Below are 16,186 nucleotides of genomic sequence, written 5' to 3'. Positions count from 1 at the left end.
AAAATAAGCCGTTAGACCAGCTGATTGCATGTTGTGTTGTTGTGTATATAAAAATACGTTGAGTGAATTCTCTTCTGAAATCTTGTAACGCTCTAAACTTACTTGACCTGTGCAGACAGACTGTCCTTGTGGCTGTAGATACAGATCTAGGTTATGAACACGGTTTATTTCAATGTCAGCTCCACCTCGCAGTGGCCAGCCTGGTAGGGCCGTGCTGCTCACCATCAGCAGATGAGACCAGCTCCAAGCCCCTAGCACTGGATAGCCCACGGAATGCTGGGCTGTTATGGTTAAAGGGAAGATACTGACACATCCTGGTGATCAAGTAGAGATGGAATTTCCCCTGCCCTAAAATAACCATGACTCATAGTAGCCTGAGATAAAGGGATGGGGAGCCAACCAGCCAATCCTGTCTAAAAGGGAAGGGGTTTGAAGTGAAATCTGTCCAGTAACTGAAGGACAGCTGATGAGTGGGTGCTGTCTGGGAAATGCTGGACCCCTTAGGTTTAGGTAATATGCTGGGAAACTGTCATTGGAAAAGGGATTCTGCTCTAATTTGCGAGTATAAAGCTTGATTTCTGTTTCCCGTCGCTTGTCTGTGTTTGTTTCTCTTGGTATTTCCTCTATGAATTCACGGTCCTTCTGCTAAATAAACATCATGTTTGTTTTTACCCCAGCAAGTCGCTGTTGTGCAAACTGAGAAGTGTAGCTGTCAAAAGGGGGGAGGTGCCTCTTAATCTCTGGGTTTGGGTTGGTCATTTGCCGGGTGAACCCTGCAAGCAGTAACTAGATGGCTGGAAACCAGGGCAAGACCCTTATTCTCACAGGTTCGTTACTGGGGTTACGGCTCCGCGCCTTCACTGCGAAGCTTTAAGGCACCCAAAGTTACAGGGATGGCAGGATGGAGGGACTCCTTCCTGGTCTGTGTGATCCCCACAGCGTCACGATGATAGTCCCACAGCAGCAGAACAACTGATCTGCCTGGTACAGCACACACGAAATCAGACACAGGTCTGCCTAAAAAAGGCTTCGGAGTTCTGGTTTTGGACTGGAAAACCCCCTTACAGGGGCGTTTGGTTCTGCTGGAGACCAGGAGCGCTCTTCACGTCCAAAACAAGCCAATATTCAGCTGTTGGGACCCTTCCAGCTGTGGCGTCTCACTTCAGCGTGGACCTCCCACATAGGGAGGTTATAGAATTACTGTCCCGCTCCCTCCCCATCCCAATGACAACCCGCTGTCATTCATAATGGCAACTCAGTCAGCCATGATGAGCATGGATATCGCGTCGGGCTAGGAAAGCAGGGTCAGGAGAACTCTACAGCCTGGTCCTTGTCATCAACCTCCCCGTGCGGATCCCACCACCCCCGCCTGTGTTCTCAACCCACCATTGGGGTGGGATCTCCAGGTGAGGGAGCATTTGAATATTAAACTTCAATCTAGTTATTGACACTGGTGGGATTTGATTCTCATTGTAGAGTATAGTTGATGTCCTTCCCCCAGACACATCTCATGGCAGGTCCAGAGAGGAAAACTGAAACGTCCATCACAGAATTCATCCTCCTGGGATTTGGGAATATCCCTAAACTGCAGGTTTTTCTCTTCCTGTTGTTTCTAACCTTCTACTTGGTGACCATGGCTGGGAACATCCTCATCATGGTGCTAGTTGTGGCTGATCAGCATCTTCACACGCCCATGTACTTCTTCCTGGGGAACTTGTCCTGCTTGGAGACCTGCTACTCCTCCACCATCCAGCCCCGGATGCTGGCCAGTCTCCTGACAGGGGACAGAACCACTTCTGTCTGGGGCTGCCTCACACAATATTTGTGTGTTTTTTGTTTTTGTTTTTTTCTTGGGGGCCACAGAGTGTTGTCTCCTAGCCTCAATGTCTTATGATTGCTATCTAGCAATATGCAAACCAATGCGCTATGCAGCCCTTATGAAAGGCAGCTCATGTCTCTGGCTAGCAAGTGGTTCTTGGGTATGTGGGTTTTTGACTCTTCCCATAATAACATTTCTTATGATACACTTCACTGTCTGTGCTCCCAATGAAATTGAGAACGTTTTCTGTGCATCGATGCAAATAATAAATCTCTACTGCAGTGACACATCGCAGGTGGAGTTTGCCATTACCCTCCTGGTAGTTTGTCACACTGCCCCCCTTTGCACTGACACTGGCATCCAATGTTTGTATCATCACCACCATGCTGCCAATCCCTTCCACCACTGGGAGGTGAAAGGCCTTTTCCACCTGCTCCTCTGACCCCATCGGGGTGACCATTTTCTATGGGACCCTGCTCGTGGTGCATCTGCTACCAAAAACCCACATGCTGAGACTTAAATCAAGTGTTCTCCGCCTGCTACACAATTCTGACTCCTCTGGCCAATACCTTCATCTACAGCCTGAGAAACAAAGAGGTCAAGGAGGCGCTGAGGAAAGCTTGCAGGAAATGCATGTTTGGTCAATGGTAGCCAATCAGTTGCCTTAGGTAAAGTAGCTAGGCCAGAGGCTGGCTTTGGGCCTGAAGTGAAGTCTGCTCTAGACCAAGATTGTGTTCACATTAGCTTCACTGGGGTGTGTTATGCTCTTGGAGTCACAGCCAGGGGCAGAAGTGGAGACAGACACACCTCTTGTAACCTGTGACCCGTTCTTGTTAGGGCTTTATCAGAGGCCACAGCTGGGTGCAACTGGGCGGGTGGGAGATTTGAACTAGTGGCAGCTCAGAGTTCAGCCAATGACGGAGGTTTGTGCTCAGTGAGACGGTGCAGGGAAAACAGACTCTGCTGGGAAGCTGAGCTCCCCTTCCTTGTAGGGTGAGAGAGACACACCCCCCATTATACAAATATCTGGTGGCAACGTCAGGCTGGGACTCCAGCATTAGGAAATGGTGTAATTATTTTTTGTTCATTGCAGTGTTTCATCCCCAGGCTTCTTTCCAAAGGGACAGGCATCAAAAGGAAACCTCTAACCTCAGCCGCAGGGCCCAGCACCGGCCTATTACTGGCCCATTCTCAGCAGTGATGTAAGGCCAGTTTCTCAAGATACCTGGGTGCCTAGTGGGATTTTTTTAAAAGCATCTGGGCACCTCGCCTGCCAGAGGGGCCTGCAGATGAGTCAGGCAGAGGAACGTCTTCCTGCCCCTGGTCCCTGCAGCGCTCTGGGACTCGGCTGCCCAGTGTGAGGCTGCGGAGGACATGGCCAGAGGCAGAAACACAGGAACCTGTGGCCTTTTCCCTGAAAACACTTAGGCACCTACAGGGTCACAGGCAGCTGAGCAGGGGTTTCTGAATCATTGAAGGACCTGATTCGGGGACTCAGGCGCCTAAAGTGGAAGCTTTGTGACTCCAGTCCTGGGCCCACATCCTCATCCTCATGTTACAGCTGGGGAAACTAAGGCAGTTGTGATGCAGTTACCTGCCTGGAGTCACTCAGTGGGAAAGTGGCAGAGAATAGCCTAGAAACCAACCACCCAGAGTCTTAGTCTGGTGCAGTGTCTGCTGCACCATGTCCACTTGTAACTGACAATGGCACCTAAGGGTGTTAGGTGCCCAACTCCCATTCACTGGCTGTGGAATTTCGGTGCCTAACATCACCTCTTATGGGAAAACCCAGCCTGTACATTTATAGCCACACCAGTATCCTGAGAATTCCCCCCACTCCCAGGGGATGTTTTCCACCAGCTCCTTCTCAACTTTTACCATTGTCTAAGAGACCCTCATAACTGTGTGTGTGTTACCAAAAGCCGAGTGCAATAAAAGAACTAAACTGAGTCATCTCTTTGTCATCTTTGTTGTCAGACCTCCCAATATCTGTTCACTTCATGTCCTGTGTGAGGAATCCATGTGTCATGGCTGCTCTACATTACCGGCCTACACCTTCCGGTGATGGGGCCAAGCACCACTGGGCTGGTCATCCTGGAGCCATGCCAGCCCTGGTTAGAGAAGGAGCCGGAGCTGAGGGGAATCAGGCATTTTCCAGTCTAGGGCAGATGTAGCCAGGGTGAGAGGCAAACTCAGGAGGCTGAAGTGAAACTTGGGAGAGTAAGAGAGGCTCCTGCAGGGAAAACCCTGAGCTGGGGGGATTCCTCCCTTAAGTGGGGAATGAAGGAGAGAAACTGAGGTGAGGGGCTGCCCTGAGTCCTTCAAGTGGATGCAATGCTACTGAGGTAAAGGTGCTTCTGGCAGGCTGGATCATGTCCACACGGGAAGGAGAACAGACAATCTATTGGTGAACTTTGTCCACACCTGAACTTGTACCCGGAGAACTATTTCACACCACCAACCAAGTCTAGTTACACTCATGCAAATGTGGGTGGAGACCGTGTGAGTCCCTATGAGAATAGATCAACAGCTTCATGGCTTTAAAACGAGCTCAAATAACCCAAGCAAAATGTCTTTTACATTGGGTGAAGTGGAGGACTGGCAGGGACCTCATTTGGTCATCAAGTCCCTGCCCTGCACTCGAGGCAGGACTAAGTAATACCTAGACCATCCCTTACGGGTGTAGTTCAGAACAGGTTAGACCAATCTCCAAGGAGGGAGATTGCACAGTCTCCCCAGGCAATTGATTCCAGAGCGTCGCTGCCCTGGCAGTTAGGAAGTTTTTCTAATGGCCGACCCAAGCCTCCGTTGCTGCCATTTAAACCCATTACATCTTGTCCTATCCTCACAGGTGCAGGAGAACAATTTTTCTGACTGTCCCTTGCCTGTTACGTTCCATTAGCAGACGTGCCTCTGGAGATGGCCCCTTCCCGCAGAAGGATAGATAATGAATCAGAAAAGACGTTTCCCATTTGGCGCAGAGTATGATGCACAGGACACGTTACCAGACATAACAGAGCCAGGGGAGCCCGTCTGGGTTATGTTGTTCTATTTACTGGGAACAGAGAAGTAAGTGATTGGGGTGGGGAGAGAAGATGGACTGAATAACCAGGGTCCTGGGCTCTGAAATTCTGAATGAGGAGGTGACATCCGACTCCAGCTGCTCATAGACCTGCCTTAGAGGTAAAGCTACCTTTTCCCTCCCTGGTGCTTGAGTCTTGAGGTTTTTGAAGGCATGTAAGTTTGCTAGGTAACTAATTCCGTGGCAATCCAAGGACAATGGGGCAATGATCTCTCAACTCCCAACGCAAAGCAAAATGACTGCATTTGCTATCCTAGCTCCCTATCTGGCTCCATCACCACGGTATCTGGGCACCTCTCTGTCTTGCATGGATCTATCCGCCCAGCACCCCGGTGCGGTGCTGTTCTCCCTGCTTTTCATACAGGGTTGTGCACAGGGGGACAGATCGATAGAGTTATTTCAAGACCTAAATCCACAGACACCCCAGACAGGATGTGAAATCAATGAGTGTCAGCCTCTGACCCTGCTCAGGCACCCGGACGCATTCTTAGGAACCCACCCGCCTTTGATAATCTCCCCTGAAGGTCACACAAGGAGCTCTGAGAGAATTAGGGAGATGATGTGGGTGAAGCAGAGCTGATATTTGCTGCGGTGCTGAGTGTGAAGGGAGCAGACACTGGCTGTGAGGAGGCCTGGCAGAACTGGGGCTGCAATATTGACAGCTAATACTGATTTGTGTGAGGTTATTAACTGTTTCAGTTTTACTCATGCACAGAGCAGTGAGAGCGGTGACTCTGTCCCTGCAGGCACCAGGTGCCGGAGGGGGTGGGAGGCTGCAGTAACTCGGACAGTTACTGACCATTTTTGTTGCTGGTTTCGGTGTTTCAGCTGATATCAATGTTTACCGATGTCCATTGATTGAAATTGAATCCTGCCGAGCCAAGCTGTAAGTTTCAAAGAAGGCTCCAGCCGTTAGCTGTGCAAATGCCATTGAAATCAGAGGGTCCCATCCTTGAACTCAGTGGAAATTTTATCTTATGCTTCAGAGAAAGAAGGCTCAAATTGAACAGAGTAAATCAGAGTGTAAAATTAACTTTGCATGACTCTTTATGGGATCACATCCTTCCATAGTGGTAAATAAGGATGAGTGATGGCAGAAAAGACCCCCACAAACAGAATTGATATTTTTTTCATCAATGCTAAAGAACAAAATGTAGAGCTGATAAAAAGTCTGATTGGCATTTTTGAGGGAGAAATGTTTTGTTGATCGAGACCAGTATGTTCCATGGGAACATGTTAATGTTTTGTTGATCGAGATCGATAAGTTCCATAGGAACATGTTAATTTTGGCAATTTTGTTTAGGAAAAACGATTTTTGTCTATGGCTTTATAAAACAGCATAAAACAAAATAAAATAACATAAATAAATTAATAGAAATGTAACAATAAAAGACAATGTGATGTAAAGTAAAATTAACCTAGAAATAAAATTAAAATCGATAGATACATTTTTTAAAGTCAAAATGGGAATGAAAACCAACATTTCAAATTATGGAATTGCCAATGAAATGGACATTTGGGTCCCACCCCACTCTCTCAATATGAAAATAGCACAGTTCGTACAAAATTCAAATCCTATACAGAATTTTTTCTTGCAATACAAGAGACATTTCTAGCCAAAATGGTGCTTTCTAGCTGGAGATTTTGTTTTTGTTCATTTTCAGTTAAGGTTGCATCTCTATGTAGAGTCTTGCACTGCAGCACAATGAAATATTGTCCTAGGGAAGGAAAGGTATTTGTCTGATAAAAAATGTCAAATGGTTTTAATAGAGTTAGATGGCTCATGTCCACTGCAATTCACTATGAGTTGGCTGCCCAATTATTGGATCTTTGGGCCTTCGTTTCTTTCTTTGTTGTGACTTCGTCCAAAATATAAAATCCTGACCCATTTTCCAGAGGAACTCTGAACTGAGCAGGACATGGTTCTGCTTCGATGCACCAGAACGTGAAAGAGGTGAGTATTTGAACGGATATCTGTATTTGTGTACCCTTGTACCCGATCCCCATCATGATGTATTGGAATGCATTGGTGCCCTCTCAAGTTACCACTTGTGTCTGCAGAGAGACTAACGTTTTGTGGAACCTGTTGCCTGCCCAGATATAGAAAATCTGTCCCAGGGGTCAAGAGAGATGGCATTTCCCTTCTCCTGGCCTCCATAATTCACTCAGCTATTTTTCTGGTAGCCAGCAAAGGGAGACCATGAAAACAATGTTGACATGTTAAGGAGTGAACATTGTTGTTTACATCACACAATGAATTTGTTTCCCCTAGACACACCCCGATGGCAGCCCCAGAACAGGGAAATCAAACGTCCATCACAGAATTTGTCCTCCTGGGATTCGGGACCTTCCCTAAACTGAAAATCCTTCTCTTCCTGCTGTTTCTAGTGATCTACATCGCAACCATGGCTGGGAACATCCTTATCATGGTGCTAGTTGTCACTGCTCAGCACCTTCACACCCCCATGTACTTCTTCCTGGGGAACTTGTCCTGCTTGGAGACCTGCTACACCTCCACCATCCTGCCCAGGATGCTGGCCAGTCTCCTAACTGGGGACAAAACCATCTCAGTTAGTGGGTGCATCACACAATTATATTTCTTTGGTTCTCTGGTAGCTACAGAATGCCTGCTCCTATCGGTGATGTCTTACGATCGGTATTTAGCCATAGTCAAACCACTTCACTATGCAGCCCGTATGAGTGGCAGATCTTGCCTCCAGCTTGCAGCTGGTTCTTGGGTAGGTGGCTTCCTAGCTAACAGCATAACAACATTGTCGATATCACAGCTAACTTTCTGTGGCCAAAATGCTATTGACCATTTCTTTTGTGATCTTATCCCTCTTGTAAAACTCTCCTGCAATGACCCTCAGAAGGTGGAAATGTTGTCTATCACACTTAGCTTCCCTATCTTACTGGTCCCATTCCTACTGACCATGATGTCCTACATCTCCATCATCACAACCATCCTGAAAATCCCTTCCACCACTGGGAGGCAAAAGGCCTTTTCCACCTGCTCCTCCCACCTCATCGTGGTGACTATTTATTATGGAACTCTGCTTCTTGTCTACATGTTCCCAACAGACCACACGCTGAGGGACTGCAAAACCATCCTCTCTGTCATCTACACGGTCCTGACTCCCCTGGTCAATCCCCTCATCTACACCCTGAGAAACAAAGAGGTCAAGGAGGCGCTGAGGAAAGCTTGCAGGAAATGTATGTTTGGACAATGTGAGCCAATCAGTTCCCTTAGGTAAAGTAGCTAGACCAGAGGCTGGTTTTGGGCCTGAACTGAAATCTGCTGTAGACCAAAATTGTGTTCACATTAGCTTCACTGGGCTGTGTCATGCTCTTGGAGTCACAGCCAGGGGCGGAAGTGGAGACGGGCACACCTCTTGGAACCTGTGACCCGTTCTTGTTAGGGCCTTTATCAGATGCCACAGCTGGGTGCGACTGGGGGGGCGGGAGATTTGAACTAGTGGCTGCTCAGAGTTCAGCCAGAGATGGGGGATTGTGCTCAGTGAGACAGTGCAGGGAAAACAGACTCTGCTGGGCATCTGTTTCCTGTAGGTTGAGAGACTTAGACACACACACAGACACACATTAATCTATGATGCCTACATTATACAAATATATGGTGGTAACGTCAGCCTGGGAGTCCAGCATTAGGAAATTAATTTTTTTGTAATTAATTTTTGTTCCTTGTAATGTGTTTCATCCCCAGGGTTCTTTCCAAAGGGACAGGAAGGAAAGGAAACCATAAGGAAAGGAAAGTCAAAACCAAAAGTCAAAAGGAAACTGTCTACCCTGAGCCGCGGGGCCCAGCACAGGCCTATTACTGGCCCATTCTCAGCAGTAACATAGCACCAGTTTCTCAAGACATTTGGGTGCCCAGTGGAATTTTTTAAAAGCATCTGGGCACCTTCCTGCCAGAGGGGCCTGCAGGCGAGTCAGGCAGAGGAACGTCTCCCTGAACAGAATTATTCACGGAGTATAAAATTATCTCCGTGCATAACTCTGTACAGGATCGGATCCTTATATAGTGGTTAATAAGGATGAATGATAGCAGATAAGACACCCACAAACAGAGAATTAATATTTTTAATCAAAGAAAAAGAAGAAAATATAGAGCTGATAAAAATTTGACAGATGTTTTTCAGGGAGAAATGTTTTGTTGATTGAGATCAAAATGTCCCATAGGAACATATCAATTTGGACAACATTTTCTTTAGGAAAAGAGTTATTGTATCTGATTTTATTAAATCTATTATTTATTTTGTTTTATGCTATCTATAAAATATAATGTAATGTAAAAATAACCTAGAATGAAATTAAAATATATAAGTGTATTTTTAAATGTCCAAATTGGAATGAAAATCAACATTACAATTGCTGATTAAATTGCTGGTTATCGTGGAATTGCTGATTAAATGGAAATCTGGGTCCCACCCCACTCTCATAATATGAAATAGCACAGTTCGTACAAAATTCAAATTCTATACATAATTTTTTTTTTTTTACAATAGAGGAGATATTTCTAGGCAAAATGGTGCTTTCCGGTTGGTGTTTTTCTTTTTATTCGCTTTATTCAAGTGTAGCACGGCAGGACAAGGAAATATCGTGCGAGGGGAGCGCAGGTATTTGGTTGATAAAATTTTTCAAATGGCTTTAAAAGAGTTAGGTGGCCCATGTCCACTGCAATTCACTTGAATTGGCTGACCAACCATTACATATCTTAGTTGCTTGGTTTGTTTCTGACCCATTTTGCCAGAGGAACTCTGATCTATGAAGGACATGGTTCTACTTTGGTGCACCAGAAGGTGCAAGGTGTGATGATTTGGACCGATGTCGGTGTTCGTGTACTCTTTTACCCGAGCTCCATCATGTCGTATATGAAAGCATTGGTTCCCTCTGTCAAGTTACTACTCGTGTGCAGAGAGATTAACGTTTTGTGGAACCTGTAGCCTGCCCAGATAGGAAATCTGTCCCACAGATCAAGAGATGGCACTTCCCCTCTCCTGACCTCAATAATCCACACAGCTATTGTTCTGATAACCAGCAGAGAGAGACAAAGAAAACAACGTTGACGTGTTAAGGAGTGAATGAATTTCTTTCCCATAGATACACCCTGATGGCGGCTCCAGAACAGGAAAATCAAATGTCCATCACTGAATTCATCCTCATGGGATTCAGGATCCTTCATGAACTGCAAATCCTTCTCTTCCTGCTGTTTCTAGTGATCTACATCGCAACCATGGCTGGGAACATCCTCATCATGGTGCTGGTTGTCACTGCTCAGCACCTTCACATCCCCATGTACTTTTTCCTGGGGAACTTGTCCTGCTTGGAGACCTGCTACACCTCCACCATCCTGCCCAGGATGCTGGCCAGTCTCCTGACTGGGGACAGAACCATCTCAGTGAGTGGCTGCATCACACAATATTATTTCTTTGGTTCTCTGGTAGCTACAGAATGCCTGCTCCTATTGGTGATGTCTTACGATCGTTATTTAGCCATAGTCAAACCACTTCACTATGCAGCTTGTATGAGTAGCAAGGCTTGCCTCCAGCTCGCAGCTGGCTCTTGGGTAGGTGACTTCCTAGTTAACAGCATAACAACATTGTCGATATCACAGCTAACTTTCTGTGGCCAAAATGCTATTGACCATTTCTTTTGTGATTTTATCCCTCTTGTAAAACTCTCCTACAATGACCATCAGCTGATGGAAATGTTGGCCTTCATGCTCTGCTTGATATTCTCCCTGGTCCCATTCCTACTGACTGTAATGTCCTACATCTGCATCATCGCCACCATCCTGAAAATCCCTTCCACCACCGGGAGGCAAAAGGCCTTTTCCACCTGCTCCTCCCACCTCATCGTGGTGTCCATTGATTAGGGAACTCTGTTAATAGCCTACATGTTCCCCACAGCCCACACGCTGAGAGACTTCAAGAAAGTTCTCTCTGTCGTCTACACGGTCCTGACTCCCCTAGTTAATCCTCTCATCTACACCCTGAGAAACAAAGAGGTCAAGGGAGCCTTGAGGAAAGCTTGCAGGAAATTCATGTTAGGACAAGGACAGCCAGCCAGGTGTCTTAGCTTGAAATAAAATAGATATGCCAGAAGCTGGTTTAGGGCCTGAAGTGAAGCTTCATTGGGCTGTGTCATGCTCTTAGAGTCAGAGGCAGGGGCGGAAGTGCAGATGGACAGACTCTTGGAACCTGTGACCTGTTGTTGTTAGGGTATTTATGAGATGCCACATCTGGGTGTTACTGAGTGGGTGGGAGACTTAAACTAGTGGCTTCTCAGAGTTCAGCCAGTGACGGGAGATTGTGCTCAGTCAGACGGTGCAGGGCAAACAGACTTAGCTACACACACACATAAATCTATGATGCCTACACTATACAACTATATGGGGGCAAAGTCAGACTGGGACTCCAGCATTAGGAAATTGTGTAATTAATTTTTGTTGCTTGTAGTGTGTTTCATCCCTGGGCTTCTTTCCAAAGGGACAGGAATCAAAAGGAAACCATCTAACCTGTGCTGCGGGGCCCAGCAGAGGCCTATCACTGGCCCATTCTCAGCAGTGACATAGGGCCAGTTTCTCAAGATATGAGTGCCTGGTTTGAGGCTGCAGAGGGCATGGCCAGAAGCAGAAACACGGGGCTGTGGCCATTTTGCTGCAAACTCTTAGTCGCCTATAGGGTCGCAGGCAGCTGAGCAGGGCTTTTGTGAATCCCAGGAGGGCCAGATTCTGGGTACAGATGCCTAAAGGGGAAGTTATGTGACTCCATCCCTAGGCCCACATCCTCGTGTTATAGCTGGGGAAACTAAGGCAGAACGAGGTGCAGTTACCTGCCCGGAGTCGCTCAGCGGGCAAGTGGCTGGGACAGGCATGGAAACCAAATCTCCAGAGTCCTAGTCCTGTGTTCTGTCTGCTCCACCATGTCCACTTGTAGTTGACAATGGCACCTATGGGTGTTAGGTGCCCAAATCCCAATCCCTGGCTGTAGGATTTAGGTGCCTAACATCACCTCTTATGGGTAAACCCAACCTGTACATTTACAGCCAAACCAGTATCCTGAGAATTCCCCCCACGCCCAGGGGATGTTTTGCACCAGCTCCTTCTCATGTTTTACCATTTTCTAGGAGATGCCAATAACTCTGTGTCTGTTACCAAAGTCTATATCAATAAAAACTAAACAAAGCTAAAATTGTCTCTTTCTCTCATCTTTGTTGTCAGATCTCCCGTTGTCTGTCCCCTTCGTGTCTGATGTGAGAAATCAATGTGTAAAGGTTTGTCTACATGTAGATATTGCACCACTTTAGCTATCCTGGCAATTTGCAATAAAGAGCTGGAAGGAGCTAGAGTGAGAGGCAAGCTCAGAAAGCTGAAGTGAAATTTCAGGGAGTGAGTGAGGGAAACCCTTCGACTGGGTGAATTGCTCCAGCCCGGAAGAGCTGGGGGTAGCCTGCTACGGCAGGAAGGATTCTAACCAGAGGGCAGTTTGGGGTGTTTGCAGCTGCAAGTAAGGCTTCTGAGTTTAGTTCTGAACTTGAAGTTAATGTATGAAACCAATGGGAGGGCTGTTGTGATTTGCACTAGAGAAAGTCTGTGTGGAGTTTATTGGGGAACAAGGAAGGGAAACTGAGGTGAGGGGCTGGATTTTAAGCTACCCTGGGGCCTTCAGGTGGTGCCACGTGGGACCCACTCATCCACAGCGAGCGGATGCAATTATAGTGATGTAAAGGTGCTTATATTGATTATAGTTCATTTGCATACAGGCGTGTCAAAAAGCCAGACCAATGCTAGAGACCTCCACATTGGGAAACTGTGGCCGCACTAGAGGTTGTACTGACATAACAAAGTCACACCACTAACCAGAATAGTGATACTGGTGCAAAATCTGGGTGGAGACCTCGCCCAACAAGTGAGCCCCTGTGAAAATACATCAGGATGTTCCTGGCTTTGAAAGGAATCCCAATAATCCAAGGAAAGGGGCTTTTGCATTAACATGGAGTGCTGATAATCTCCCAAGTCAAAAAGGGCCGACTGATGGAAAGAGAGGCTGGTGTGAATAACCCACAGCTGGACGCTTGGGTGCGTCTACACTGCCGCTGGGGGTATGGTGGATAACGGAGGGTGAAGTCTGGTAAAGGCCTGAATATGGTGTAGAACAGGCACTATGGGGAAGAGAAAGTTAATGTGCCCAGGATTTTTCATGTCTTTTCTAACAATCTCTAGATGGCAGCTGACCACAGGAATGACAAATGGACAGTAATAAATATTAAACCACAATTTCAGTAACAAAAAACTAAGTGATTAATAGTCAGTTAACTGCGAATTAAAAATGAAAGCCACAGTGTGACGATTCAGGGCCATCCCGGGGTTATAGCCCATTTTCAGTTTAGATCTGTCTCCTTCAAAGAGTTAAGCAATGGGATTTCATCCCTATCTGCAATATGTTTGCCAGAGATGAATTGAAAAAAACAAACAACTCCCCTCCCCCCGGCTTTTAAAAATGCAATTATAGGAGATCCAAATATTCAATATTGGGTGTTATGAAAACAAAGCTTTGGCAAAACAGAATTATCCCCACGGATGATAAAGGACTAAGACCTCATTACATGGCTAGAGAACAAATTATGCTATCAGGGGACTGGGACTAACAATTTTCTAGTTTGTTTTGCATTCAGAACTAAGTGGATATTTATATTCTTCCGTAAAATCTGGAATGAACCTTTCCTTCAGGGGAAGAAGGGACAGTAGGTAAGAAACTTCATGCTGAAAAAGCACGTTTTGAGTCAAGTTACAGAGCCTACTGTAATACACAGAAATGAAAGGATCATATTCACTGTACCCAGACAGGACCCTGAACAGCTTAGTGTGAATATCTAACGAACCCCGTACAGGAGAGTAATCAAGAAGTTGTCATGACTATCATACAGACCAACGTGGGGGCCTCTAGTTCTGGTACAAGATTATCACTTTCCTATAATTGCTGGGACACTGAAGATCCCTGAAACTTTTCTGGGATATGTGAAGAAACCATTTGCCCTTTTGTAACCTCAGCTTGCCAGCAATTCAGTGGGCGATGGGTGCTGCTTGTATACATTACCCCGCTTTGAAAATCCCCGTCAAAATGTGTAAAGCACCTTGTTGCACCTGCATTTTATCTGAGCAACAAAATTCATTTGCTCTTTTCAAGAACGTCTGACCAGGAGGCCCTGATCTAAGGGTCACATTTTGAAAAGCACGAGCAAAGTTCAAAAGGCTCCAAAGACCCATTGACTTTGTGCCTTTGGAACTGAAGATTGTACTCTTAAGAGCGGCATCCTCTTCCCTGCGGTACTGAGCGAGCTGGTGAGATGACGTGGCTAACACAGAGCTGAGATTTGCTGCTGCTGCACTTATTTCTAGGGGTTCACACATTGACAGTCAGTGTCAAAGAAGGCTAAAGGAATTAGATGTCCAAATCCCACTGAAATCAAAGGATCCAGTCCTTTAAGTCAGTGGGAATTTTATCTTTGATCTCTGCAAACTAAGGCTGAGACACAAGACAATTATTCCCAGGTGAAAAGTTAACTTTGCGTAACTCTACATGGGATCAAGTCCTTGCTTAGCAGTTAAGAAGGCTAAGTAATGCCTGGCAAACAGACAGAATGGACTGGCAGATTGGACAGCCACAAACAGAAAGAGAATGAATATTTTTTAACCAAAAAAAAGGGAGAAAATACAGAGCTGATCAATAATTTTCAAATGGAATGTTTTTTCCATCAGAAAATGCCAAATTGTCAAGATCAAAATGTTCCATGGGAAATGTTTGCAAAATTTCATTTAGGGAAAAAATAATTACTGTATATGTTATAAAACAATACCAAATGAAATATAATATACAAATAAACTAGTAATAAAATAAAATAAAAGATGACATAAAAGTAATAAGAAATGAAATAAAAAAATCTCAGAATAAAATTTAAAATACTTCTATTTTTGAAAAGTCAGAAATGGACTGAAAACGAAAACTGGAACTTAAGGAATTTCCTATGAAATGAAAATTCTTTTCCTGACCAGCTCTAAGAATGAGAAACTCAACACATTTCTGACAAATTTCATACCAAATTTATTCATGCAAAGGAGGGTAAATTTCCAGCTAAAATCAAATGTGTGTTTTTTTGTTTGTTTTTTAAATGAAGACAGGAGAATCGTCTGACCAGTAATACCATTTCTACCCCTGGGGGTGAACCACAGAGATTTTCAAACTGCTCCTGTTGGCGTAAGACGATCCCCTGGCTGGTTTCTGGACGTAGTGTGCCCTGTTGTGCAATAAGGAAATACTGTCCAAGGACAGACGTGTGTACGTAGTGCTAGACACACGTCTCTGTGCATGTGCCATGACAGTCATGAGAGGAAACTGCACAACAATGATTTTAGGTCTCAGTTCTGCCCTTCTCCCAGAGAAGCTGCCCAGTGCTGGACCCAGCACTGGCACAATTTGCTCCAAAGTGTTGGTGCCAGTGAGCTAGAGCTGCTGGGGAGCCCTGCACTTGATGGACGGTAGCAGCCTGAATCCTGCATAGCACTGAGCGCTCCAGGCCCCATGCAGCAAAGCATTTCAACTTTAAACACCAGGGTGTTCCTACTGAGGTCATTGCAGTGTAAGGTGCATGAGTGTTTGCTGGAATGGCATCAGGGGTAGGTCCATTCGTTATGCCCGTTATTGCCAGGATATTGAATTCGGTGGACTAACACAAGGGGTTTGTGTGTCTAACACTGACAGAAGGGGAGAGAGACTGGAGCTTTCAGGGCCACTGATGGAGAGTTATGCTGAACTGCACTTTAGTTATGCTGGTTATTTGTGATGGATTTTCAGTTGTGGCAGGGGAACTTCAGGACAGATTATTAAAGGTATTTAGGTGCCTAGTAGGTTTTTCTAAAGCACCAAGACTCCTAAAACTCACTGATTTCAAAGGATGCTCAGCACTTAACTGCCTTCCAAAAATCCCGCCAAGGGCACGAGTCCCAACGGGTCTGCAATAATTGACCTACAAACTGACCCTCATTGTGAGTTCAGTGGTGAGAAGGGAGCGGCAGTTCATAGAGTGTCACGGTAACCTACAACAACGAGCGGTGCTGTGGAAAGGTGCAAAGAAGAGACAAAAGACTGAATCAGTCCAACAAAAAGGCCCCTAGTAGCTCCCTTGACTTCAGAGGGACTATTAGTGTGGGTAACTATTCACTAATGTGACCAAGGGGTTCGTTAGCTGGCCCTCAGTGAGCACCCAGA

The 16,186-nt window shown here is 45.8% G+C and overlaps 1 protein-coding gene and 1 pseudogene across 1 annotated transcript; both read left to right on the top strand.

The window, feature by feature from the left end:
- The first annotated feature begins 7,183 nt into the window (after positions 1 to 7,183).
- LOC137145529 (olfactory receptor 6F1-like) lies at positions 7,184 to 8,155 on the top strand. The gene has a single exon (XM_067536388.1). It carries the CDS (start codon positions 7,184 to 7,186, stop codon positions 8,153 to 8,155), a length of 972 nt encoding a protein of 323 aa, XP_067392489.1.
- A 1,874-nt stretch (positions 8,156 to 10,029) lies between these two features.
- Positions 10,030 to 11,007, top strand: LOC137145535 (olfactory receptor 10A7-like; annotated as a pseudogene).
- Positions 11,008 to 16,186: the final 5,179 nt, after the last annotated feature.

Source organism: Emydura macquarii, unplaced genomic scaffold (genome assembly GCF_026122565.2).
Source record: "Emydura macquarii macquarii isolate MOO-44397 ecotype Brisbane River unplaced genomic scaffold, CSIRO-AGI_Emac_v2 contig_3537, whole genome shotgun sequence".
Taxonomy (NCBI): Eukaryota; Metazoa; Chordata; order Testudines; family Chelidae; genus Emydura; species Emydura macquarii.
The sequence above is the reverse complement of the archived record's forward strand: the minus strand, read 5'-3'. Positions and strand labels throughout refer to the sequence as shown.

What these genes read in the sequence shown, in the direction of transcription:
- LOC137145529 (XM_067536388.1), top strand. Translation starts at nt 7,184, where the DNA reads ATGGCAGCCCCAGAACAGGGAAATCAAACGTCCATCACAGAATTTGTC.